The sequence below is a fragment of the Bufo bufo genome, chromosome 5 (assembly GCF_905171765.1).
Source record: "Bufo bufo chromosome 5, aBufBuf1.1, whole genome shotgun sequence".
Lineage (NCBI taxonomy): Eukaryota > Metazoa > Chordata > Amphibia > Anura > Bufonidae > Bufo > Bufo bufo.
Genome location: NC_053393.1, coordinates 246,524,228 through 246,547,771, shown reverse-complemented (window position 1 = coordinate 246,547,771; position 23,544 = coordinate 246,524,228). Strand labels below are relative to the sequence as shown.

Here is a 23,544-nt window from a genome sequence, read left to right as displayed (position 1 = left end):
AGTGCTTTGAATTACCAAGCTGTACAGAACTGATGACCACTTCTTAGGATAGGCCATCAATATCAAATCAGTGGGGGTCGACACCCACCTTTCAGCTGACCGGTGGAGTTACAGCAAGCACCAAGTCCCCTTCATTTACTAGACACAGCTCTATCTTGTACCTTGTATTGCAGCTCAGTCCCATTTACTTATGGAGCTGTGCCTGGGGACATGGCGTTTCTCAGAGGGTCGAAACCTTTTCAATTAACCGATAGGATCCCCACTGATCTACTATCCCAAGGATAGGTCATCAATTTTGTACAGGTTGAGAACCCCTTTAACCAACAACAGAAATGAATGGTGGTCTCAGACAGGGTAGTAGTAGTCAGTAATGGTAACAAGCTGAACAGATTTTGCACTCTATGGTACTGGAAACTGGTGGTGGACGACCCTGAGACTCCAGAGGTGACAACCTGATCTACATCTATAACATGTCAGAGGATCAGTTTTGAATGGATTTCCCTTTTGAAACACTTTTATGGAAAACAAGCTTAAAAGTAGTTGTCAGACATACTAAAAAATGTCCTCAAGTCAGCAATTGTCACAAAATAATAAATTGCTCACCCATTTTCATTTCCCACTGCTTCCACTAGGTTTGTTTGGCTGCAGTGATGACATGTTCATACTCCATGTAAGCACTGCAGCCATATATAGCTACACAAGTGTTGGTGTATACGGCAAGTCATGGCTGCAGTGGCACGGAAGAGAAAAGTGTTGCTGGAAGGGGCAGGAGATGACTTGGATAAGTATAAAATCTTTCAATATTTTATGATAATTGTTGGCTTGAGAGAACTATTTTAATAATGGGGACATCCCATTTAAGCCAATATATGGTTGTAACTGTTCTTCACTTCAGAATTTTTGGCTAATTAGTGATCAACGTCTGATAAACCAAAACAATAAAAAAAATAACAATGTTACCTCCAAAATTTCTTCATACTTCTTGGCTGTTCTTTTTAGATCATCTTCCTTCTCTGCAATCTTCTTATGGAGCTGGGTTGTTTCTATCTGATGCGATTGTATTATTTCTGCTTCAACCTCTTGCGCTTTCACTGGATCAAGCAAACATACTAACTAGTATACGATCGGTGCAGACCAATAAGACATAGATTATACTGCATGAATGAATATACTGTAACCTCTAATATGAAATTCATCCTTCATTGGATGATTTATTTATAATAGTACCAGGAATATTAAGAAGGAAATCACAAGAAAGGAATGTGATGTGAAGAACAGTGGATCTGTAAAAATACTACCAGCATTAACCACATTGTTTTGGTGAAGCATATATTACCCCTATATGAATGGCGAGGATTAACCCACAAGCCTCAGAGCCTAGCTGAAGGGACTGTGAGGACGCTGGGTCATGGCACGTGTCTTAGAAGCTGCTCACTGTTCAGTAATTGTGAATTGAAAATCACATGACCCTCTAAATATTTCAGAAGTTTCTGCTAGGGTTTATAGACACTACCATATGAGAGGAGAGGTGTGTAGGTTTACAGTATAGACCAAAAGATATTTCCCATATAAGATGGGATGGGTGGTTGAACTGGGGTGGTTTTATTTGGATGGATAAACCGTGCCACACAATGGTATAACTACCTGCTGTCTTATTTTGTCCTTTCTGCAAACTCGGGTTTGATCATTATTTAATTTTTTTGTATTGTCTTCAGTAAATGTTACAAAATTGGGTTGTCTGATGTTAAGTGATGATGGAATCTGAATAAAAATGTAATACAAATTTTTATAATACTGAATCATCATAATTGCACTGGTCTAGGTATTGTACATCATAACAAGCCACCTCAAGTGGCATGTGGCACATGTACAGATAAAATTGAGGCCAATCCATGCTTCAGTGTATTTGCCCTGGATGTGCGACTATTAAGGAGACCATCCTCATCCCTGTGACTCCCTAAATGCATTGGAATACAACATTTAAACATCATTTCCTGAGTTAAGCCTAATTACCCAGAATACACAGGATTACCATTGTGAAACTATCACTGTCCTGGACAACAGGTTGGTGATGACAGGATTAAAATATCTGATGAGACGATTACATTCACCTACAAAATAGCAGGAATTCTCCGATATACAGGCTTGGTCACATACCACATTACACACCTAGACATTTAGGTGCACCTCTAGTTTGTAAGTACTTTATATAAAATATCAAGCAGCAGAAGAGATCTTGAAATAAGAAGACAGTAGCCAGGGAATTTCAGATGATCCACACATCGTCCTCGTTTTCATTATTGCACTTTATATAGGATCTAAGGGAGTCTGGGACAAAGTTTATAGACTGTAATAAAATGGTTACAGTATATAAATTGATAGTGGGCTTGAAGGGATGTCCGAAGGATTAAGACATTTTCCTGGTTGACCTACTCCGTTAGGAACAACTATGTTAGCCAACACACTTATTTATTATGTAAAAGACCCCCTTAACAGTAGTTACTCTTAAAATACAAGATTGCAACAGCACCAGAAGAGTTTAACATGAAGATTATTATAATAACTGCCTTATAAATTAACAGATATGTACTAATTTAAGAGAATGATTTATACTGATCTAACCCATCACCACTCCATATGTAGCCATGTTTCCTTCACAGGCAAGACTAAATATCAGACATAAGAAATAATTCCATATTTCCGAAAATACTTATGCTTACCAATTGTCTCTTGAACAGCAATTTCAAGTTCACGCTCTTTTTGCGCCATCTGTGTGTTAAATTCCCTCATAAGTTGCTTTAAGGAAGAATTGTGCTTTAGTTCAAGATCTTCTTGTTCATATCTATGTCAAAAGGAAACACATGAGGTAACATATTCTGTACATAGATCATGCACACGTTACATTTTCAAACAAACAATTAGGACATATCACACACTTACTTGATTTTCTGCTCAGATTCTTCTAAAAGTTCCTTTTTTAACAAATCTAGCTCTTGATTATGTTCCTTGCGTAAAGTCCTCAAGTCCTTCTGCAGCTTTGTTACTTCCTTGCGGAATTTCTGTATTTCCCCTTCTGCTTCTTTAAGTTTTGCCTTTAACGTGTTCTCCTGAGATTGAATTTCATCAAAAAGTACTTTGAGTTCTTCATAAGCCTTTGCCCTCTCTTCTAATTTTTCATTACAATCTTTCAACTCTGAATCTTTCACAGCTAATTGTTCCTGTAGAGAAAGTAAAGCCTCCTGATGTTTGGAAGACAGTTGCTCCTGTTTGAGATTTTCAGTTTCCCTTTCGGTCACCAGGGACAACTCTCTCTCATTTATGATCCTTTCACTTTCACTAAGCTTCTTCTCCATTGTCTCATTTATATTTTCTAGGTCTTTGAGTCTCTTTTCATTTAGCAGCAATTCATCTTTTAGGCTAGATAATTCACTGTCCTTCTGAAGGTGTTGCTCTTGAAGTATTGTATATTTGTTCTCAAGTTCTTCTTTTTCCTGGTTCAAGCTTGCTTGTAGTGTCTGGCCTTCGCTCTGTATCTGATCCTTAAGACCTTTTAGTTGAACTTCCAGATCTTGCTTAGATTTTTCCTTTTCTTCTAGCTGAGACATAAGCTGCTTCTTAATAGATGCAATTTTTTGCTCTGCTTTCTTCTTGAGTTCTGCAATTTTTTTTGCGCTTTCACTTGTCAGTTGCTCTTCCAATGTTTTCAAAGCCTTATCTTTGCTCTCTGTTAGCTCTATTCTTAACTGCTCCCACTCATTTTGTCTTCTGGTACTTTCTTCTTTCAAGCTTGAGATTTCATTTTCTAGCCCGAGTATTTGCTGCTGAGCTTGCATAGAGTGATTGTCTTTTTCTGAGGCAACATTTTGAATATGTGAAAGCTGTTCTATGAGTTGTCTTTTTTCATTACCCTGTTGCTGAATTTGTCTGTCTACCTCTTCCATCAAACATTGTTTTTCTTTAGATAATTTGGCAATTTCTGACTCCAATTCCTGAATTTTTGAGTTCTGATGGTCTACGTTGGTGGTTAACTCGAGTGCTAAACCTTCCCTGTTGGCTTGATCCTTTTCAGTGTTGCTTTGAAAATTTTCAAACTCTTCTCTGACCATCTTAATTTCTCCATCTTTGCCAAGCAGTTGTTTATTAGCAATTTCAACCTTTTCTTGTAAATCTTTGATTGTTTGGTGATTTTGGGTAAACCGGGCTTCTGCTTTTTTCTTCCATTCCTCCAACTTGTTTCGCAATCTATCTGCTTCTTTTGCAGAGGCAGATTTTTCTTTATTCAGCTCTTCAATATTTGATGTCAAGTCTTGGATCTGCTTCAGGAATTGCTGATGAGTTTCATTGTGCTGGGAACTGAGAAAAGCTATCGCTTTCTCTTTTTCTTCCAAGGCCACACTGTTCTCAAGTTTTAACTTAAGTTCATTTACTTCAATGTCTCTCTCTTTTAATGTGGCATTCAAAGATGTAACAGTATTGATATTTTCTGAGAGCTTTTTTTTCAATTGTGTGATACAAGATTCCTTTTCGTCGGCCACTTTTTGCTGGTTACCTTCCTCTTTCTGCAAAGCTTCCTTCTCTACGGAGAGAGCCTTCATTTCTTCCTTCATAGCCAAAATCATATTTTCTTTTTCGTGCAATTGTTGGATGCTTTGTGTCAAGGATGTATTTGCGGCCTTAAATTCATTACTTAAATGATTCATTTCAGTTTCTAACACTTGGATATTGCTAATGTGTTTTGAAACGGGTTCTCTCAATCTGCATGCTGCTTTTTCACAAACACCAATTCTGAGCATCAGTCTATTCATGTGCTCATTGTATTTATTACTTAGTCCAAATGTTAATGTCTCTAACAGTATCAAAACCTCTTTGCAGCAATTTTCAAATTTCTGTTCATGTTCAAGAAGGAGTTTGTTGCACCAAGCTTCTTTCTCTAATAGCTTATTAGACAATTCATTTGTAAGTGTAGCATACTCATTACTGTGAGAAGTTTCTAGTGACTGGCATTTTTCCTCTGCTTTGCATAGCTTATCAAGCAAATCCTTAATTTCATTTTTGTTTGCGTCCACAGACTTCTGTAGGTCATCAAGTTTAGATTCACCCAAATTTTTATCGTTCACTAGTGATTTGTATTCATTTTGTACCTTTTCAAGCTCAGATTTCCAGTTACTTTCACTTTGGGTCAAAGACAACACATGAGCAGTCATCTTATTTAGCTTATCCTGTAATTCATGGAAAGTGATTTCCAATCTATTTTTTTCATCCTTTAGTGCAGTAAATTGTTTGTCCACTTCCTCCTTCTCTTTGCTGAGGTTGCTAACCAGCTGTTTAGTCTCAGTTACCTCTTGGACTTTCTCCTGAAGTTCAGCCTCATGCTTTTCCCTCAGTTCTTCCACATGTTGGCTTATCTTTTTCTCCCATTCTTGTACAGTCTCCTGTAATTCCCTTTGGTGGCCCTCTCTGACACTGACAATTTGTTCTTTATGGTTTTGTTCCAGCTGAGACAATGCATCATTAATTCCACTAGAACTTGCATGGGCCATCTCCAGCATCTTCTCATTAAATTGCTTTTCTTTATCATCTAATTCAAGTTGTTTCTTCTCCAACTCTTTTTTGAGTTTACTTTCCAGTTCAGAATTTTTTTTTTTAGATATCTCTTGTATTTCTTTAATTCTCAGTTTCATTCTTTCGATTTGGTTGTCTTGACTTTTAGTTTTTGCTCGGTGTTCTTCTTGTAAGGATTCTATTTTCTTTTCTTTGGAAGACAAATTTTGGTTAAGCTTGTCAATAATTTGGTTATGAGCCTCCGTCAGCTTCTGAATTTCAGTTTCCTTATCGATAGCAGCTATTTTCAGCTCTTCTACTTGAGATTTATACTCCTTTATTTTTGTCTCGGACTGCAGTGTCATTTCATTAATATGTGTGGCCTGCTTGTCAATTTTTTCGGAAAGCTTCTTTACCTGTTTTTTATGAGAATCCAGCTCTGCAGTCAAAAGCTGCAGTTTAGATTCTTGTTCTTCAACTAATTTTTTAAGACGGTTCCTTTCTTCACTCAACTTCTCTTTTATATCTTTTAGCTCTGTGCTATAGTTCTCTGCATCCTCTTGTGCCTTCTTCTCATATGAAAAACGCAGCTCATCCAGTTGAACCGAAACAGTTTTCAACTCCCTATCAGCCTTCTGAACTCCTTCCATCAATTGCTGCTTTTCAAGTTGCAAATGTTCCATCTCCTTCTCTTTTGCGTCGAGCAAAAGCTTTAAGTGGTTAATTTCCTCCTTCAAACCTTTTTCTACCCCTTGAGTCATTATCTCCTTCTCTTTTTCAAGAGCACCAATATGGTCTTGGTGCTGCTTCTGGAGCTCAACAAGCTGACTGTTATAATCTAGTTTTATTTTCTCCATTTCGTTCTGACATTTAAAAAGATTCTGCTCAATTTCCTGATGAAGCTTTTGAGCTTCTGACAATTCAGATGAGAGGGCTTCCAGTTCTGTTTGCTTTACATCTAATTTCTCCAAGGCCTTTTCATTCATTTCTTCAATATGAGCCTGAAAAGTATGCTCCTTTTCTTTTAATTGTTCATCAAATTCTTGCTGGCACTTCTCTTTTAATGCACTGATCTCTGCTTCATGTTCATGTTTTAAACCTTCAAGCTTCTCTATGAACTTTCTTTCATTATCCTGATTATGGAGCTCAAGTTCTTGCTTGTGTTTTTCAATAATTGCAGTTATTTCTGCATTGTGCTTGTTTGTTTCACTTTCTAGACGAGTGGATAATTCTTCTGATTTTATGTCACTATCCTGAGATGTTTTTGCAAGAAAACTTTCCAATTCAAGAATTCTCTGCCAAAAGAAAAATCATGGTCTAAGTATATGACAACAAAACATTAAAAGAGTTTTGCAATGCATTTTTTTTCCATCTTTGGAAACTGCCAGGTACCCATCAAAACCAGAAACTCCCTCCAATCCAGCACTGATGCTCCTGCTTCTTCTTCAGGCAGCTGCATGAGACTGCTGAGGCCAGTGACTGGATGCACCAGTGTTTGGGATATCACCACCATGTCCAAAACAATGTCACTGGCTGCTGACCCAGGAAGAGGGCACTGGATCAGAGGGAGCTGAGAAGGAGAGTATTAATTATTATTTAAAAAAAATTGACAAGCACCTGGCAGTTTCAAAAACAAAAATAGCTTGGGACAACCTCTTCAACATAAAAAATACAGAAAATCAATAATCCACAGTGAAATGTTTCTAACAGACCAAATACCGGTATCCTGTGATTATGAAAACAGTTTGTTTCACACAGTAATTTTTTCAAGTGGTCAACTGCTTTAACATTTCAGGTATTATATTAAAGAACCTATACATTACTCAGTTATAGGCCAAACTAGATCCATTTAAGGGCTCTTTCACACTTGCGTTATTGTCTTCCGGCATAGAGTTCCGTCGTCGGGACTCTATGCCGGAAGAATACTGATCAGGATTATCCTAATGCATTCTGAATGGAGAGTAATCCGTTCAGGATGCATCAGGATGTCTTCAGTTCCGGTACGGAACGTTTTTTGGCCGGAGAAAATACCGCAGCATGCTGCGCTTTTTGCTCCGGCCAAAAATCCTGAAGACTTGCCGCAAGGCCGGATCCGGGATCAATGCCCATTGAAAGGCATTGATCCGGATCCGGCCTTAAGCTAAACGTCGTTTCGGCGCATTGCCGGACCCGACGTTTAGCTTTTTCTGAATAGTTACCATGGCTGCCGGGACGCTAAAGTCCTGACAGCCATGGTAAGTGTAGCGGGGAGCAGGGGAGCAGCATACTTACCGTCCGTGCGGCTCCCCGGGCGCTCCAGAGTGACGTCAGGGCGCCCCAAGCGCATGGATCACGTGATCACATGGATCACGTCATCCATGCGCATGGGGCGCTCTGACGTCATTCTGGAGCGCCCGGGGACCCGCACGGACTGTAAGTATACCGCTCCCCCGCTCCCCGCTCCTACTATGGCAACCAGGACTTTAATAGCGTCCTGGGTGCCATAGTAACACTGAAAGCATTTGGAAGACGGTTCCGTCTTCAAATGCTTTCAGTACACTTGCGTTGTTACGGATCCGGCAGGCACCTCCGGCAACGGAAGTGCATGCCGGATCCCAACAACGCAAGTGTGAAAGAGGCCTAAAATTAATGAATACATTACAATTGTCCTTGTCAACTCCAACATTTTCAATGTCTGGGGCTTGTGGATCTCTTATGTCCACACTATATGCAGACTTCTATTTTGTTGATGGGCGTAACTCACCGTTTTCTCTCTCTTCTACTTCTATCTATCTGTCTGACTTTAGATTCTCACCCCTGGTATCTCCTCCTTTCTTTCTCTTATATCTTTTCCTTTTTCTTTTACTCATGACCTTAAAGGAGTTGCGCAGGCTGTATACAGTCAGGTCCATAAATATTGGGACATCAACACAATTGTAACATTTTTGGCTCTATACAGCACCACAATGGATTTGAAATGAAACGAACAAGATGTGCTTTAACTGCAGACTGTCAGCTTTAATTTGAGGGTATTTACATCCAAATCAGGTGAACGGTGTAGGAATTACAACAGTTTGCATATGTGCATCCCACTTGTTAAGGGACCAAAAGTAATGGGACAGAATAATAATCATAAATCAAACTTACACTTTTTAATACTTGGTTGCCAAAGCCATTTCCAATTGGATCATGTGATGTGACATCACCACAGGTCCTTAGCCGGCAGATCAACATTACAGAAGAAGACAGATACGCAACTAGGCGATCAAGTGGACTCGGTGAGTTAAAAAAATATATATTTTTTTTTAACCCCTCCATCACTATTTTACTTTGCATTCTGTATTCAGAATGCTATTATTTTCCCTTATAACCATGTTATAAGGGAAAATAATACAGATCGGGTCCCCAGCCCGATCATCACCTAGCAACCATGCGTGAAAATCGCACCGCATCCGCACTTGCTTGCGGATGCTTGCGATTTTCACGCGGCCCCATTCCCTTCTATGGGGCCTGCGTTGCGTGAAAAACGCAGACTATAGAGCTTGCTGCGATTTTCACGCAACGCACAAGTGATGCGTGAAAATCACAGCTCATGTGAAAATCACAGCTCATGTGCGCGGCTGTATTCGGCGCATTTGAGATCTCAGCTCGGAGCGGTCAGACATTCAATGCGCATGCGCCGAATACAGCCGCGCATGCGCATTGAATGTCTGACCGCTCCGAGCTGAGATCTCAAATGCGCCGAATACAGCCGCGCACGGCGCATGCGCGAGAACTCGTCCGCTGCGTCACACGGAGGAGGACATGGGCGGGCTGGAGGGACGCGCTGGGCGGTGGCTGTGTATGAAGGTAGACGGAGCCTCTAGGTGCTAATGACGCCCACATAGCACCTAGAGGCTCATTAGCATATTTATAAAAGTTAGTTTTTTAGCAAAACCGCTGCCCCACAAGTGATTATAGTAGGATGGTTGGCCAGAGCAGACACTAGCAGATCGCTAGTGTCTGACAGCTAATTATGTCATACGAAGTGATAGAAACCCTTTAATATCTTTATCAGCGAAATTGCAGAAGGCCTCGATGGTAAGGTGTGTCTTTTTGCTGATGACACAAACATTTGTAACAGGGTTGATGTTCCTGGAGGGATGCACCAAATGGAAAAGGACTTAGGAAAACTAGAGGAATGGTCAAAAATCTGGCAACTAAAATTTAATGTTGATAAGTGCAAGATAATGCACCTGGGGCATAGAAACCCAAGAGCAGAATATAAAATCAGTGATACAGTCCTAACCTCAGTATCTGAGGAAAGGGATTTAGGGGTCATTATTTCAGAAGACTTAAAGGTAGGCAGACAATGTCAGAGAGCAGCAGGAAATGCTAGCAGAATGCTTGGGTGTATAGGGAGAGGAATTACCAGTAGAAAGAGGGAGGTGCTCATGCCGCTCTACAGAGCACTAGTGAGACCTCATTTGGAGTATTGTGCTCAGTACTGGAGACCATATCTCCAGAAGGATATTGATACTTTGGAGAAAGTTGAGAGAAGAGCTACTAAACTAGTACATGGTTTGCAGGATAAAACTTACCAGGAAAGATTAAAGGATCTTAACATGTATAGCTTGGAAGAAAGACGAGACAGAGGGGATATGATAGAAACCTTTAAATACATAAAGGGAATCAACAAGGTAAAAGAGGAGAGAATATTTAAAAGAAGAAAAACTGCTACAAGAGGACACAGTTTTAAATTAGAGGGGCAAAGGTTTAAAAGTAATATCAGGAAGTATTACTTTACTGAGAGAGTAGTGGATGCATGGAATAGCCTTCCTGCAGAAGTGGTAGCTGCAAATACAGTGAAGGAATTTAAGCATGCATGGAATAGGCATAAGTCCATCCTTCATATAAGATAGTAAGATAGGGCCATAGTATTCAGTATATTGGGCAGACTAGATGGGCCGAATGATTCTTATCTGCCGACACATTCTATGTGTCTATGTTTCTATATGTGTAATTTTTTTGGTAAATAAATTCCATTAATCCATTCACAATGTCATGCTCTTCCAGAGGTTTTTGTAAGATTATTGGGCAGTTTCTCTGCCTACAAGATATTATCACAGATGCTTGGTTTACTTTTGCAGTTCTCAAAACTGAATTTGACTCAGCAGAGATCACATGCCTCTTCTTCACAGCAAAAATGTTATAACATGAACAGAGTTGAGAAAAAGACCTTAATCCTAACTTCTACAAACCTATGAATGCAGAATCAACCTAATCAAACTAATATGAAAAGTTGTTTAAATCTTCATCTACTTGCATATTATAAGTTATACCAGCAAGAATTAGTCTTTATGTAGAAAACTATGATTTAAATCAAGCCTTACTGACTAGTGATTTAAATCGTGATTTAAATCACTTTGATTTAAATCAAATCCACCCTGGTTAATCACTCTAAAAAGCTCACTGAATATGACTACGGTGCTGTAATCGGATGCCACCACAGATACTAATCAGTTTGTGACATCCCTCCTAGATATTCCATCATCTGTGAATGGTCTTATTGCAAAGTGCAAGCATTTAGGAACCAACGTTACAGAGCAGGGGCAGATAAACCTCTTCTGACATTAACATCTGCACATAAAATGCATTGGAAGCTTCATGGCATGGGTTTCCTTATATCACCAAGCACAATGTCAAACTAATTTAATCAGTTTCTATGAGGAGGTAAGTTCTAGACTTGACAGCGGCGAATCAATGGTTGTCGTATATCTGGACTTCTCCAAAGCATTTGTTCTCCAAAGCACTGCACCACATAAAAGGTTAGTATATAAAATGAGAATGCTCGGACTGGGAGAAAACATCTGTATGTGGGTAAGTAACTGGCTCAATGATAGAAAACTGAGGGTGGTTATTAACGGTACACACTCAGATTGGGTCACTGTCACTAGTGGAGTACCTCAGGGGTCAGTATTGGGCCATATTCTCTTCAATATATTTATTAATGATCTTGTAGAAGGCTTGCACAGTAAAATATCAATTTTTGCAGATGACACTAAACTGTGTAAAGTAATGAACACGGAATAGGATACTGCTACAGAGGAATCTGGATAGATTGGAGGCTTGGGCAGATAAGGGGCAGATGAGGATTAACAATGACAAATGTAAGGTCATGCCCATGGGAAGGAATAATGCAAGTCACCAGACATACTAAATGGTAAAACACTGGGTAACACTGACATGGAAAAGGATCTAGGAATTTTAATAAACAAACTAAGATGTAAAAACCAGTGTCAGGCAGCTGCTGCCAAGGCCTATAAGATAATGGGTTGCATCAAAAGGGGCATAGATGCCCGTGATGAGAACATAGTCCTACCACTTTACAAATCACTAGTCAGACCCCACATGGAGTACTGTGTACAGTTCTGGGCTCCTGTGAACAAGGCAGACATAGCAGAGATGGAGAGGATTCAGAGGAGGGCAACTAAAGTAATAACTGGAATGAGGGAACTATAGTACCCTGAAAGATTATCAACATTAGGGTTATTCACTTTAGAAAAAAAGACGACTGAGGGGAGATTTAATTACTATGTATAAATATATCAGGCGTCAGTACAGAGATCTCTCCGATCATCTATTTATCCCCAAAACTGTGACTGTGACGAGGGGACATACTCTGCGTCTGGAGGAAAGAAGGTTTGTACACAAACATAGAAGAGGATTCTTTACGGTAAGAGCAGTGAGACTATGGAACTCGCTGCCTGAGGAGGTGGTGATGGTGAGTTCACTAAAAGAGTTCAAGAGGGACCTGGATGTATTTCTGGTGTGTAATAATATTACAGGCTATAGCTACTAGAGATGGGCTGTTGATCCAAGGAGTTATTCTGATTGCCTGACTGGAGTCGGGAAGGAATTTTTTTTCCCCTTATGTGGGGAAAATTGGCTTCTACTTCACAGTTTTTTTTTGCCTTACTCTGGATGAAATTGCAGGATAACAGGCCGAACTGGAGGGACAAATGTCTTTTTTCGGCCTTATATACTATGGTACCATGTTACTATGTTACTAATGCCACGAGTCGGTTGGAGTGGTGTAAAGCAGGCCACCAATGGCCTCTAGAACATTGGAAATGTCTTCTGTGGAGCAATGAATCATGCTTCTCTACCAGGCAGTCTTTTAGACAGGTCTGAGTTTGGCAAATGCCAGGAAACGTTATCTGTCTGACTGAATTCTGGCAACTGTAAAGTTTTATCGGAAGATGGAGCTATTTTTCAGGGGTTAACCTAGAGTCCATAGGTCTAGTGAAGGGAAATGCTACTGTTTCAGCCAGGGCGTAGCTAAAAGGTGCATGGGCCCAGATGCAAGAGTTTAGCTTGGCCCCCCCTTTCCTCAGTGCTTTGTGGCCAGGGGCCAGGAAGCACATTGCCTCTGTGCGGCCTGAGGTAAAAATTGAAATGGCACCCTCCTTCCCATGCCAAATTCTTGACCTAACCCCTTTCCTCCAGCCAGAGGTGTAACTTGACAGCATGCACTTTCTATATTACTGGTGTCTTCTTATGTGGCACAAGGGTCTTTGGGCCTACTCAGGCTCCTGGGTCTAGTAGCGACTGCTACCTCTGCCCCTCCTATAGCTACGCCCCTGGTTTCAGCATATCAAGACATTTTGGACAATTGTGGGCTTCTAACCATTCTGTTCCAGCATGACTGTGCTCCAGTGCACAAAGGGAGGTCCATAAAGGCATGGTTGGGCGAGTTGGTGTGGAAGAACTTGATTAGCCGCACACAAAGCCCTGACCCCACTGAACACCCTTTGGATGAACTAGAATGACGAGCCAGGACATGTCATCTAATATCACTGCCTGGCCTCACAAATCCTTTTCTGTATGAATGGGCAATAATTCCCGCAAATACACTTCAAAATCTTGTAGAAAGCCCTCCCAGAAGAATGGAGGCTGTTTAGAAGCAAAGATGGGCAAAACACTGTATTAATGCCTATGGGTTTAAAATGGGAGGACATAAACATGTAGGAGGTTATGTGTACGGTAGGTGTCCCAATAGCTTTGTCCATATGATGCAGTGATTTGAATGCTGGTAAACAATCATGTTCAGTTTTCAATTAATGGCCTAACGAGCTGCAGAGGGGTGAATAAATGGTCAAGTGCTCATCTTCTCACTCTTTTTTTTAATTTTTTTTCTTCGAGGTGACAATCAGAGAAGCAAGTATGCACAGAAGTTCTACTTTTCTCCTCTTCCTGCAGCCTGTCAGCAATCCCCCCCCATCCCTCATCCTAAATGCTGGATGTGATCACAGCCATCGAAAGAGAGGCTCAGGAAGGTAATATCTCAGGCTACAACTGTGATTTTACTTTAAAGCTGACTATCAATCTTTAAAATGAGATCAGGATATAGGCGTCATAAAACCAGAGTTGCAGGTTTTTGCAGCTCTCACTTGGATGGGTTTCTAAGGTATAAAAACCAGTCCTCAGAAGTGCCCCTCCCCTGCAGCCACACAGCTCAAATTGCATTTGTTCAAAACAGTATGGTCCTCTCCTGTCTGAACGTACAGTGTTCGGGCTGATCATTGAGGTTAAAGAGGCCCTGTCACCTCTCCTGACATGTTTTAGTAACTACCTGCATTCCTCATGTAACAACAATTCTGGGCAACTATTCTTATGACTATGCTGAGCAACTCTTATTATTACTGCTGTAAGTTATGAATGAATTGATAGCAGTTTTCAGTGAAGGTCCAGGTGGATGTAAACAGTTGAGGGGTGGGGTCCCTGTACATTGACACTGGCAGTATTGATTGGATGATGCCAAGACGGGGACACACCACAACTGGTAACACCCATCTGGACCATCACTGCAAACTGCTAGCAATTCATACATAACTTCCAGAAGGAACAATAAAGGAATAGCACAACAATAGATGCTCCAAAATGGTTATTTCAAGGAGGATGCAAGCAGTTGCTAAAAAAGTAAATGTCCTGATAGGTAACAGGTCCTCTTTAAACCCACTTTCTGTCCCATGAGATGTTCACGCTGCTGTCCATTACTTTATCTTGCTTTAAAGTACATCTGTAAGCAGATTTGTACCTATGAAACTGACTGACCTGTTGCATGTGCACTTAGCAGCTGAAAGCATCTCTGTTGGTCCCATGTTCATACAGTATGTGCCCGCATAGCTAAGAAAAATGATATTTTAATATATGCAACAGGGGGGCTTTCTCTGCAACTGCCGCCCCCTCTCCACTTTGATTGACAGGGCCCGGCGTGACGGCATTTTCACTGCCTGGCCCAGTCAAAGTTGAGGGTGCTGCAGTTGGAGAGAGAGCAGAGCCTCTAGGTGTACCGGCAACACCCTCATTGCTCCTAGAGACTCATTTGCATATGTGAAAAAACGAGATTTTTGTATAACTTACCAGTAAAATCTCTTTCTCGCTCTTTCCTTGGGGGACACAGAAGACCTTGGGTATAGCTCATCTCCCTAGGAGGCGTGACACTAAGTGAAGACTGTTAAGCCCCTCCTCCCCAGCTATACCCTCAGCCTGGAGAGAGAGACTGCCAGTTGCGTGTCCAAGTAGTGAGAAAAGGCAAAGTCCAAAAAGTGGAACCAACAAGCCAACTACCCAAAGGGTAAAACAAACTCGGAAACAGTCAGAGAAGAACAAAGAATGGGTGGGTGCTGTGTCCCCCAAGGAAAGAGCGAGAAAGAGATTTTACTGGTAAGTTATACAAAAATCTCGTTTTCTCGCCCAGTTTCCTTGGGGGACACAGAAGACCTTGGGACGTTCAAAAGCAGTCCAAAGGGGGAGGGACCACAGCACCAAGGCGAAGCACCCGAAGGCAACAAAAAACCCGCCGCCTGCAGACCAGGCGGCCCAAGGCAGCATACGCCGAAGGCCGAGTATGCACCCTGTAGAACTCGGTAAGGTGTGCAAGGAAGACCAGTGACCACCTTACAAATGCATGGCCGAAGCCTAATGCCTCCGGCCCAGGAAAAACCGACAGCTCTGGCAAAATGAATGGTGACACCAAAAGCAGAACCCTGCCCTTGGTGCGACAACCACAGCAAGAGCCACACTGAGAAAGCGGAGGAAAGCCACCCTGGAGGCCCTCAACCCTTGCGCGGACCTCCTGGGAACACAAGAGACCGAACGTCGACAAGAGTCGGAGATCTCCAAGTAAAAAACTGCAAGGCCCAAACAAACGTCCAAATCGGTGAAGTGTCCGTTCCCGGGGGTGGGAAGGGGAGGACGACTGCCTCAATGAAATGAAGGACAAACATCACCTTCAGAAGGAAGGAAGAGACGGAATGGAGAACAGCCCTGTCCTGGGGGAAGACAGAAGGCTCGGAACAAGAAGGGCCGCCACTCAGGCACCAGTCAGAGACACGATGGCTACAGAAACCCAACCGTACAGGACAGAAGGAGTACAGAGGACTTCTGTAACGACTCCAAGGAAAAATTGGAGCGCCAAGAGCCCAGTATGTGGTTCCCAGGACGGTAACGGAGGGCAGTACAAAGGAACCCAAGAGCCGCTCCATGGAAGAAGTTCCTGACAGGCCCAGAGGGTCGGGGAACGCTGAAAGAGGAAGGACAGGAACGACACTTGATACCTCAAGCAACGGAGTCCCAGCCCCAGGGCCGGGCTGGAGAAAGACAGAACCATGGAGAGAGAAAGGCAGAGTGGGGGAACGCCCAGCTTCCCACAGAACCCCAGGTAAAGTCCTAAGTCCTACCACAGATCCTGGACGAAAACTCGGCTAGAAGCGAACACTAGCGAGCTCACTAGAGTCGCCTGGGCAAGCGGGCGAAAACCCAATGATCAGTAACACGGGCAGAACGGTCAGTAGAACTGGTCCCGTCGGCCCCGAACAATGTTGTCCCGTATCCACCCGGAGTGGGGGAGCAGACGGACAGGAACCGAAGGGTCCGCCCAGCAACCGCCCGATGCCAGGACAAGACAGGCTAAAGCCCAAGCCGATGTAGCCACCACAGGAAGACGGACTAAATGGTAGTCCTCCCAAGTTACCGAGAAGGTAAATCCATAGCAGAAACATTGCCTAGAATGGAAAAAACGCAATCTGCACCCAGCGGGAGGACAGAACGCGGTAGACCCGTTAGATAGGTACACAGCTAGTACAGTCAGTGTGGACAAGACACCAGAACCATCCACCTGAACAACCATGCTCTTCCCAGAGGGGAGGGCAGAGAAGGAACATCCTCTGAAGCGTGGCCGGAACAGAAGCCACATCGGAGAGATCCGTACCGAGTGGGAGCCAAACAGAACCGGCGAGAAAAGGCAGTCGAGACAGAGGCCGGGATAACACCCTCCAAAAGAAAGGAGGAGTGGGCATAGAGAAGCCATAGGACAGCTCAAAAGCAGGACCCCGCTACACTGAGACGCCCCGTTCACCGCTTCGCAGAAGGCGAATATCCTGAAGAACTCAAGGTGGATGTCCTCCGGACCTGGGTAAGCGAGCACCCAAGAGAAGTTGGGTGACCTTTCCCAAGAAGAGCGGCCCGAACCTGGTAGAAGGAAATAGTAGTAGGCGAGGGGACCGTAGTCCCACCAGAGCCAACATAGAATGCGAAGGGCGCTGCAGACAGCACTCTCGACCATGTGACCACTAGCGCAGGGAAACAATGCTGCGGGAAGACGAATGAGCACCGCCCAGCTCGGAGCAGTAGCGAGCAGGTAGAGGCCGTCTACTTATCTATAAGGCATTCATTTATTGTTTGTTGGACAACACCTTAGGCTTACACAGGTGGACAGAATGATCTCTTTAGAGAATAGTGCAAGGCTTGCTGCAAACACCGTCTCCCAAGAGAAAAAAATATGTCGCAGGAGGAAAGGAGGGATACGTACGAGTAGCCCCGTAAGCAGTGAGAAGGCCAACCCACCTACGGGACGAGAAGGTATACACGGCCCAACAACGCACAAAAACGTCCACTCACTGCCAAAATATCACTCAGCGAAGGCCAGCCAGAGTGCCACAGTATCTACCTGGCAAACTGCAGTCGGCAAGGGTGCAAAAGCCCGCCCCAAAAAAAAAAAAAAAAAGGGGGGAATGCCCAAGGCCGTACCTACGTCAGAGAAGTAGGGCATACCATACTTCGCCCCGAAGGGCGCCATGCACATAGCCACACAGTATCCAGCAGGAATGCAGGAGGTCCACCTAGTGAAAGGGGGGCATGCACAGGGCTATCCTAGCATTAAGTGAGTGTGCAACAACTCACCCAACACCGAAACTTCGTGAGAGTGTAACTACTCCCAATGAAGGGGAACATGTGCAAGTCCAATACGGCACATACAAGGACAGCCTTGGATCTCGTGAGCGTGCAAAATTCCGCCCATGGAATGAGGGATGGTCACGCACAAGGCCAGCACGGTATCCAATGGGAGCGCAAGCGTTCCACCCATGTTAGAGGGCCATGCTCAAGGCCAGCAACGTATCCGGTGAGAGTGTAGTATGCCGCCCAGAAAAGAGGGGGGGGGGGGGGGGGGGTCATGCACACGGTCAGCATCGCATCCAGGGAGAGTGCGATCAGTCGGTGAGAATGTGTGCATGTCACCTGAAGGAGGCGTGCCCATGGCCGGCAGCGAATCCAGTGAGAGTGCGTACACCGCCCACGGAAGAGGGGTCATGCATATGGCCGGCAGCGGATCCAGTGAGAGTGCAAGCACCCCGCCATGTATGGGGTTCATGCACATGGCCAACAACGTACCGGCGAGAGAACATCACCGACCGAGGGAGTGTATGAATGCCGCCACAGGGAAAATCCAATGAGAGTGCATCATACCACCTATGGAAAGTGGTCATGCACATGGCTGGCAGTGAATCCAGTGAGAGTGCCAAATGCCGTCCACGGAAGGGAGTCATGCCTATGGGCGTCAGCGAAATCAGAGAGTGCAGCATTCCGCCTATGGAAGGGGGTCACGCACATGATCGGCAACGAATCCAGTGAGAGTGCAGCGTTCCACCAATGGAAAGGGATCGTGCACATGGCCAGCACCGTATCTGGTGAGAGTGCAGTATTCCGCTTAAGAAAAAAGGGGTCATGCACAGATCGCAACGAATCTAGTGAGAGTGTAGCGTTCCGCCTATGGAAGGAGGTCGTGCACACGGCCAGCACCGTATCCGGTGAAACTGCAGTAGTCCGCCAATGAAAGGGGGATCATGCACAAGGCCAAACCGTAGCCAGGGAGAGTACAGTATCCCGCCCAGGAGGGGGGTCCCGCACATGGCAGTACCATAACTAAAGAGGGTGACGAATGCTGCCTACAGAAAAGGCCGCATGCACTTGACCAGCGCCGTATCGTGAGAGAGGGCTAGAAGGGTAAAATGACCCTGGCAGCGCCGCAGCCGGGGAGTGCGACATGCCGCCTAGGGAAGGGGGGCATGTACTGACATGAGGCTGCAGCGTCCTGCGCAGCCCACAAGTTATATATATAAAAAAATTCTTTTTTTTTTTTTTTTTTTTATATATATATATATATATATATATATATATATATATATATATATATATATATATATATATATATATATATATATATATATATATATATATATATATAAATAACAGAAAAGGGGAGCCACCTACAGGGGCACTGGGGGTTCCATACAGGCCCATCTGAAGCCGGCCTGTACCCAAAGGGTTAAACAGGGATCCGGCCAGGAGGGCGGCGCTGCGATCCCCTGGGGGCAGCCATACAGGCCCATCTGAAGCCGGCCTGTACCGCGGCGCTGCGATCCCCTGGGGGCACCCATACAGGCCATCTGAAGCCGGCCTGTACCCAAAGGGTTAACAGGGATCCGGCCTGGAGGGCGGCGCTGCGATCCCCTGGGGGCGGGGGAACCTCCCGGCGGGAAGAATTCCCGCCTGGAGAAGTTCCAGCCCCCTCCAACAGAGGCCTAGTAATTGTAGGCCGTGAAGCCGGGGCCTAAATTATTAGCGGCGCCCGGCTGACCGGGGCCGCACAGTATTCAAGTACCGGCCGGGGAACGAAGCGGCGCATGCACATGCCGGCCGCGGGTGCCCACCCCGCGGGCCGGAAGAGGCGGGGACCCGGATAGAGCGCCGGGATCGCGGCCGTAAAGCCTGCGGTGCCCGGCCGACCGGAATGTTCCGACGGTCGGCCTGGGGCTGTTGAAGCATAGCGCTCATATTGCAGGCCGCGGGTGCCCACCCCGCTGCCCAGAAGCGAGGACCCTGCGCTCGGCAGCCATTTTACCCATGGAGCGGGCCCTGGCTTATAACAGCGCACCATGTGGCCAACAGCCACAACCACCTTGCCCTTGGGCCGGTGCCCGTGAGGGCAGAGGAGGGTCAGGAGCAGCAAGGCTCTGGCCCTGAAGCAGTAGCCGGTAAGAGGGAGGGGGACCCTGAGACCGGGTGCCTGTGAGGGTGGGACGCCTGCATAACCCCTCAGTCAGGGGCAGCTAGTTGCGGACCTCTGCAGCTCCCCAGGCATTCTTCTTGTAGGGAGAAGGGTGCCAATGACCTATGGAGGCCAGGAGAGAGGGAGCAGAATGTCGCCCTGCGGCAGCCCAGGGGCCAGCCTAGGTCTAGCAGGGACAGAAGGGTCCATAGGCCCAGTATAGGGTCAGGCACGCAGGAGACCGGGGGGGGGACGGGGACGTTGGGCTGGAGCAGCCAATCTCTCACCATAGACGTCTTCACCCTCGGTCCGTTCCAGCAGGGTCGCCCCTTCAGCTACTGGCACCGTAGTGGCAGGACGCTGGAAGGGGGACTTGGCGTGCGGGCGACCCTTGCGCTGGCGGGATGTAGGGGAGCTGGGCTGCCCTGATCCACCTTGCCTTCTGTGGGGGAGGCAGCCGTGCGGGTGACCGGCACTGGCGCAGCTCAACCCCGGGAGAAACAGAGAGGTCTAGTGCGTCTCTGTTGTCCCTGATGATCTGGAACAAAAAGAAAAGAAAAAAGTAAAAATCTAAAATTTAAACAAGGAGAAACCAGCCCTGCAGAGCAGGGAGTGTCTTGCCTCCTTGGACACTAAGCAAAAAAACTGGCAGTCTCTCTCTCCAGGCTGAGGGTATAGCTGGGGAGGAGGGGCTTAACAGTCTTCACTTAGTGTCACGCCTCCTATGGAGATGAGCTATACCCAAGGTCTTCTGTGTCCCCCAAGGAAACTGGGCGAGAAAAAATGTTCTCAGCAATGCAGGCACATATGAACATGGGACCAACACAGATGCCTTCAGCTGCCAAGCGCACATGTAACAGGTCAGCCAGTTTCACAGCTACAAATCTGCTGACAGATGTCCTTTAAACTGCAGCTCTGCTTTGTATAAGCACTAGCCCAAAAAAGGGTGACAAAAGAGTTCTCCTCTTAATGGTGTGAATTAGGGATCGACAGATATTGATTTTTTAGAACAGATACCAATAATCTGGGAACTTTCAGGCCGATAGCCGATAATTTATACCGATATTCTGTGAATTTTCTTTTTTGAAAAAAAAATAAATAAAAAAATCCTACACAAATCTGCTGAAAATGAACATGTTTATTGTTAATGTGTAGGTTTTTTTTTTTTTTTTTGTAAATCTTTCTTTTTCATTTATACTTAATATATATATTTTTATTTTACATTTTTTTTACTAACTTTTAGCCCCCTTAGGGACTAGAACCCTTGTACTATTCACCCTGATAGAGATCTATCAGGATGAATAAGACTTCACACTGTCCCTGCTGCTCTGTTCTTTGTGCACAGGGCAGCCAAGGCTTCAATAGTGTCCTGGCTGCCATGGTAACCGATCGGAGCCCCAGGCTTACACTGTTGGGGCTCCGATGGGAACTGCCACTGAGGAGGAGGGGAGAGGGGATCCTGTGGCCACTGCCACCAATGATTAATACTGGGGGGGGGCGCACTGCGCCACCAATGTTTTTAATACTGGGGTCGGAGGGGGGGGCGCACCACCAATGATTAATGCTGGGGGGCTTGAGTGGGGGGTGGCGCACTGCGCCACCAATGTCTAATATTGGGGTTGGGGGGGGGTGCACTGCGCCACCAATGAAGATAACTCTCTCATTAATTCATATACAGGAGGCGGGAGCTGGCTGCAGAATCACATAGCCGGCTCCCAACCTCTATGACAAGTAGCTGCGATCCGCGGTAGTTAACCCTGGTGCCGCACCTGAGGGGTTAACTACCGCAGATCGCAGCTACCGCTTATAGAGGTCGGGAGCCGGCTATGTGATTCTGCAGCCAGATCCCGCCTCCTGTATATGAATTAATGAGAGAGTTATCTTCATTCTTGGCGCAGTGCGCCCCCCCCCCCCCCCCCAACCCCAGTATACCGCAGATCGCAGCTACCGCTCATGGAGGTCGGGAGCCGGCTACGTGATTCTGCAGTCAGCTCCCGCCTACTGTATATGAGTTAATGAGAGAGGTATCTTCATTGGTGGAGCGCTGGCCACAGCCCCTCCCCTCCTCTTGTCCTCCCTCCTCTCATTGGCAGCAGCAGCACAGGGGGGAGGGAGACACTGCTTCCTTCTCCCCTGTGCTGCTGAGGGAGCACGGAGAGCGCTGACAGCCGCACGATCCATGTTCCCAATTCGTTATCGGAATATCGGCAAAATAGATGCCGATAACTTTCAAAATCCTGAATATCGGCCGATAATATCGGTAAAACCGATATTCGGTCGATCCCTAGTGTGAATACGCGCGTTCTGAAATAATTTGAAAAGTGGAACACTTGTGTGTACAATCAGTGTCCTACAGCCATATTTCCAATCAGTCTGAATAAAAAATGAAAATTTACAGACATTAAAATAAAAAAATAAAGATAATTTTAGACATACTTAATTGAGCTGTCAAAAGATGATGTAACTTACCGTTCTACATTCCTCAAGTTCTTGCTGCATTTCCTGAAGCTGATTTTCAGTTTGTGTTTCAATGGCTTTCTTCTGAAGTTCCATCTCTTCTAAAGCAAGTAACGCTTGCTGTTCTTTTTCTTGCATAGTCATCAAATGCTCCTCTTGACTCTTTGTCTGTGGAGAAACAAAGAAAAAGACCAGTAAGTGTAAAACTGTACTGCAGCCAACCACAATATTAATAACGGAAATACTTTTTTTAGCATGTAATAGACACCTCTTACAGCTGGAGAGACTCTATAAATGAAAGTTACAGGAGGAAGAGGAAACAGAAATTCACAAGAAAGAATCGGGGGGAAAAAGGGATGCAAATGAGCTCTTAACAAGCTTTGCCTCTAATGCCACCAGATGTAAGGCAGCTATCCTATAAGTCAGTGTTCAGCTCTTTAAATAAGCCTTGAGACATGACTTGGATATTAAATAAGCCAGTACCTCATCTGCAGACAGCTGTTTCAGGGTGATTGCCCCTCATCAGTGCAGAGCAGAGAGTACTGGCTTAAAGGGGTTGTCTCACTTCAGTAAGTGGTATTTATCATTTAGAGAAAGTTAATACAAGGCTAATGTATTGTTATTACCCATATCGCTTCCTTTGCTGGCTGGATTCATTTTTCCATCACATCATACACTGCTTGTTTCCATGGTTACAGACCACCCTGCAATCCATCAGTGGTGGTCGTGCTTGCACACTATAGAACGCGTCCGCCTCTCTGGTGGCTGGGACCATGGGAGCGCACATAGGAGAGTGCTTTTTCCTATATTGTGCAAGCACGACCACCACTGATGGATTGCAGGGTGGTCTGTAACCATGGAAACGAGCAGTGTATAATGTGAGGGAAAAATGAATCTAGCCAGCAAAGGAAGCAATATGGATAATAACAATACATTAGTAAGTGGCTTGTATTAACTTTCTCTACATGATAAATGCCACTTGCTGAAGTGAGCCAACCCTTTTAACTGGGTGAGAGGCCTGTCAGGATCTGGGGGGGTACTATCTATCCTTGGGGAGAGAGCGCCTTAATAAGGCAGCTATCCTATAAGTCAATGTTCAGCTCTTAAAATAAGCCTTGAGACATGACTTAGATATTAAATAAGCCAGCACCTCATCTGCAGACAGCTGTTTCAGGGTGGTTGCCCCTCATCAGTGC

General features: G+C 44.8%; 1 protein-coding gene across 5 annotated transcripts in view; it reads right to left on the bottom strand.

The window, feature by feature from the left end:
- GOLGA4 (golgin A4) overlaps nt 1-23,544 on the bottom strand; it is a 156,564-nt gene that overhangs the window by 45,632 nt on the left and 87,388 nt on the right. For all 5 annotated transcript variants that reach the window (XM_040433541.1, XM_040433540.1, XM_040433542.1 and 2 more), the window contains 4 exons: nt 22,361-22,516; nt 2,941-6,836; nt 2,721-2,842; nt 961-1,091 (listed from right to left, as the gene is read on the bottom strand). In XM_040433541.1, coding sequence (XP_040289475.1) covers nt 961-1,091; nt 2,721-2,842; nt 2,941-6,836; nt 22,361-22,516 — 4,305 coding nt within the window. The remainder of the gene's footprint in view (nt 1-960; nt 1,092-2,720; nt 2,843-2,940; nt 6,837-22,360; nt 22,517-23,544) is intronic.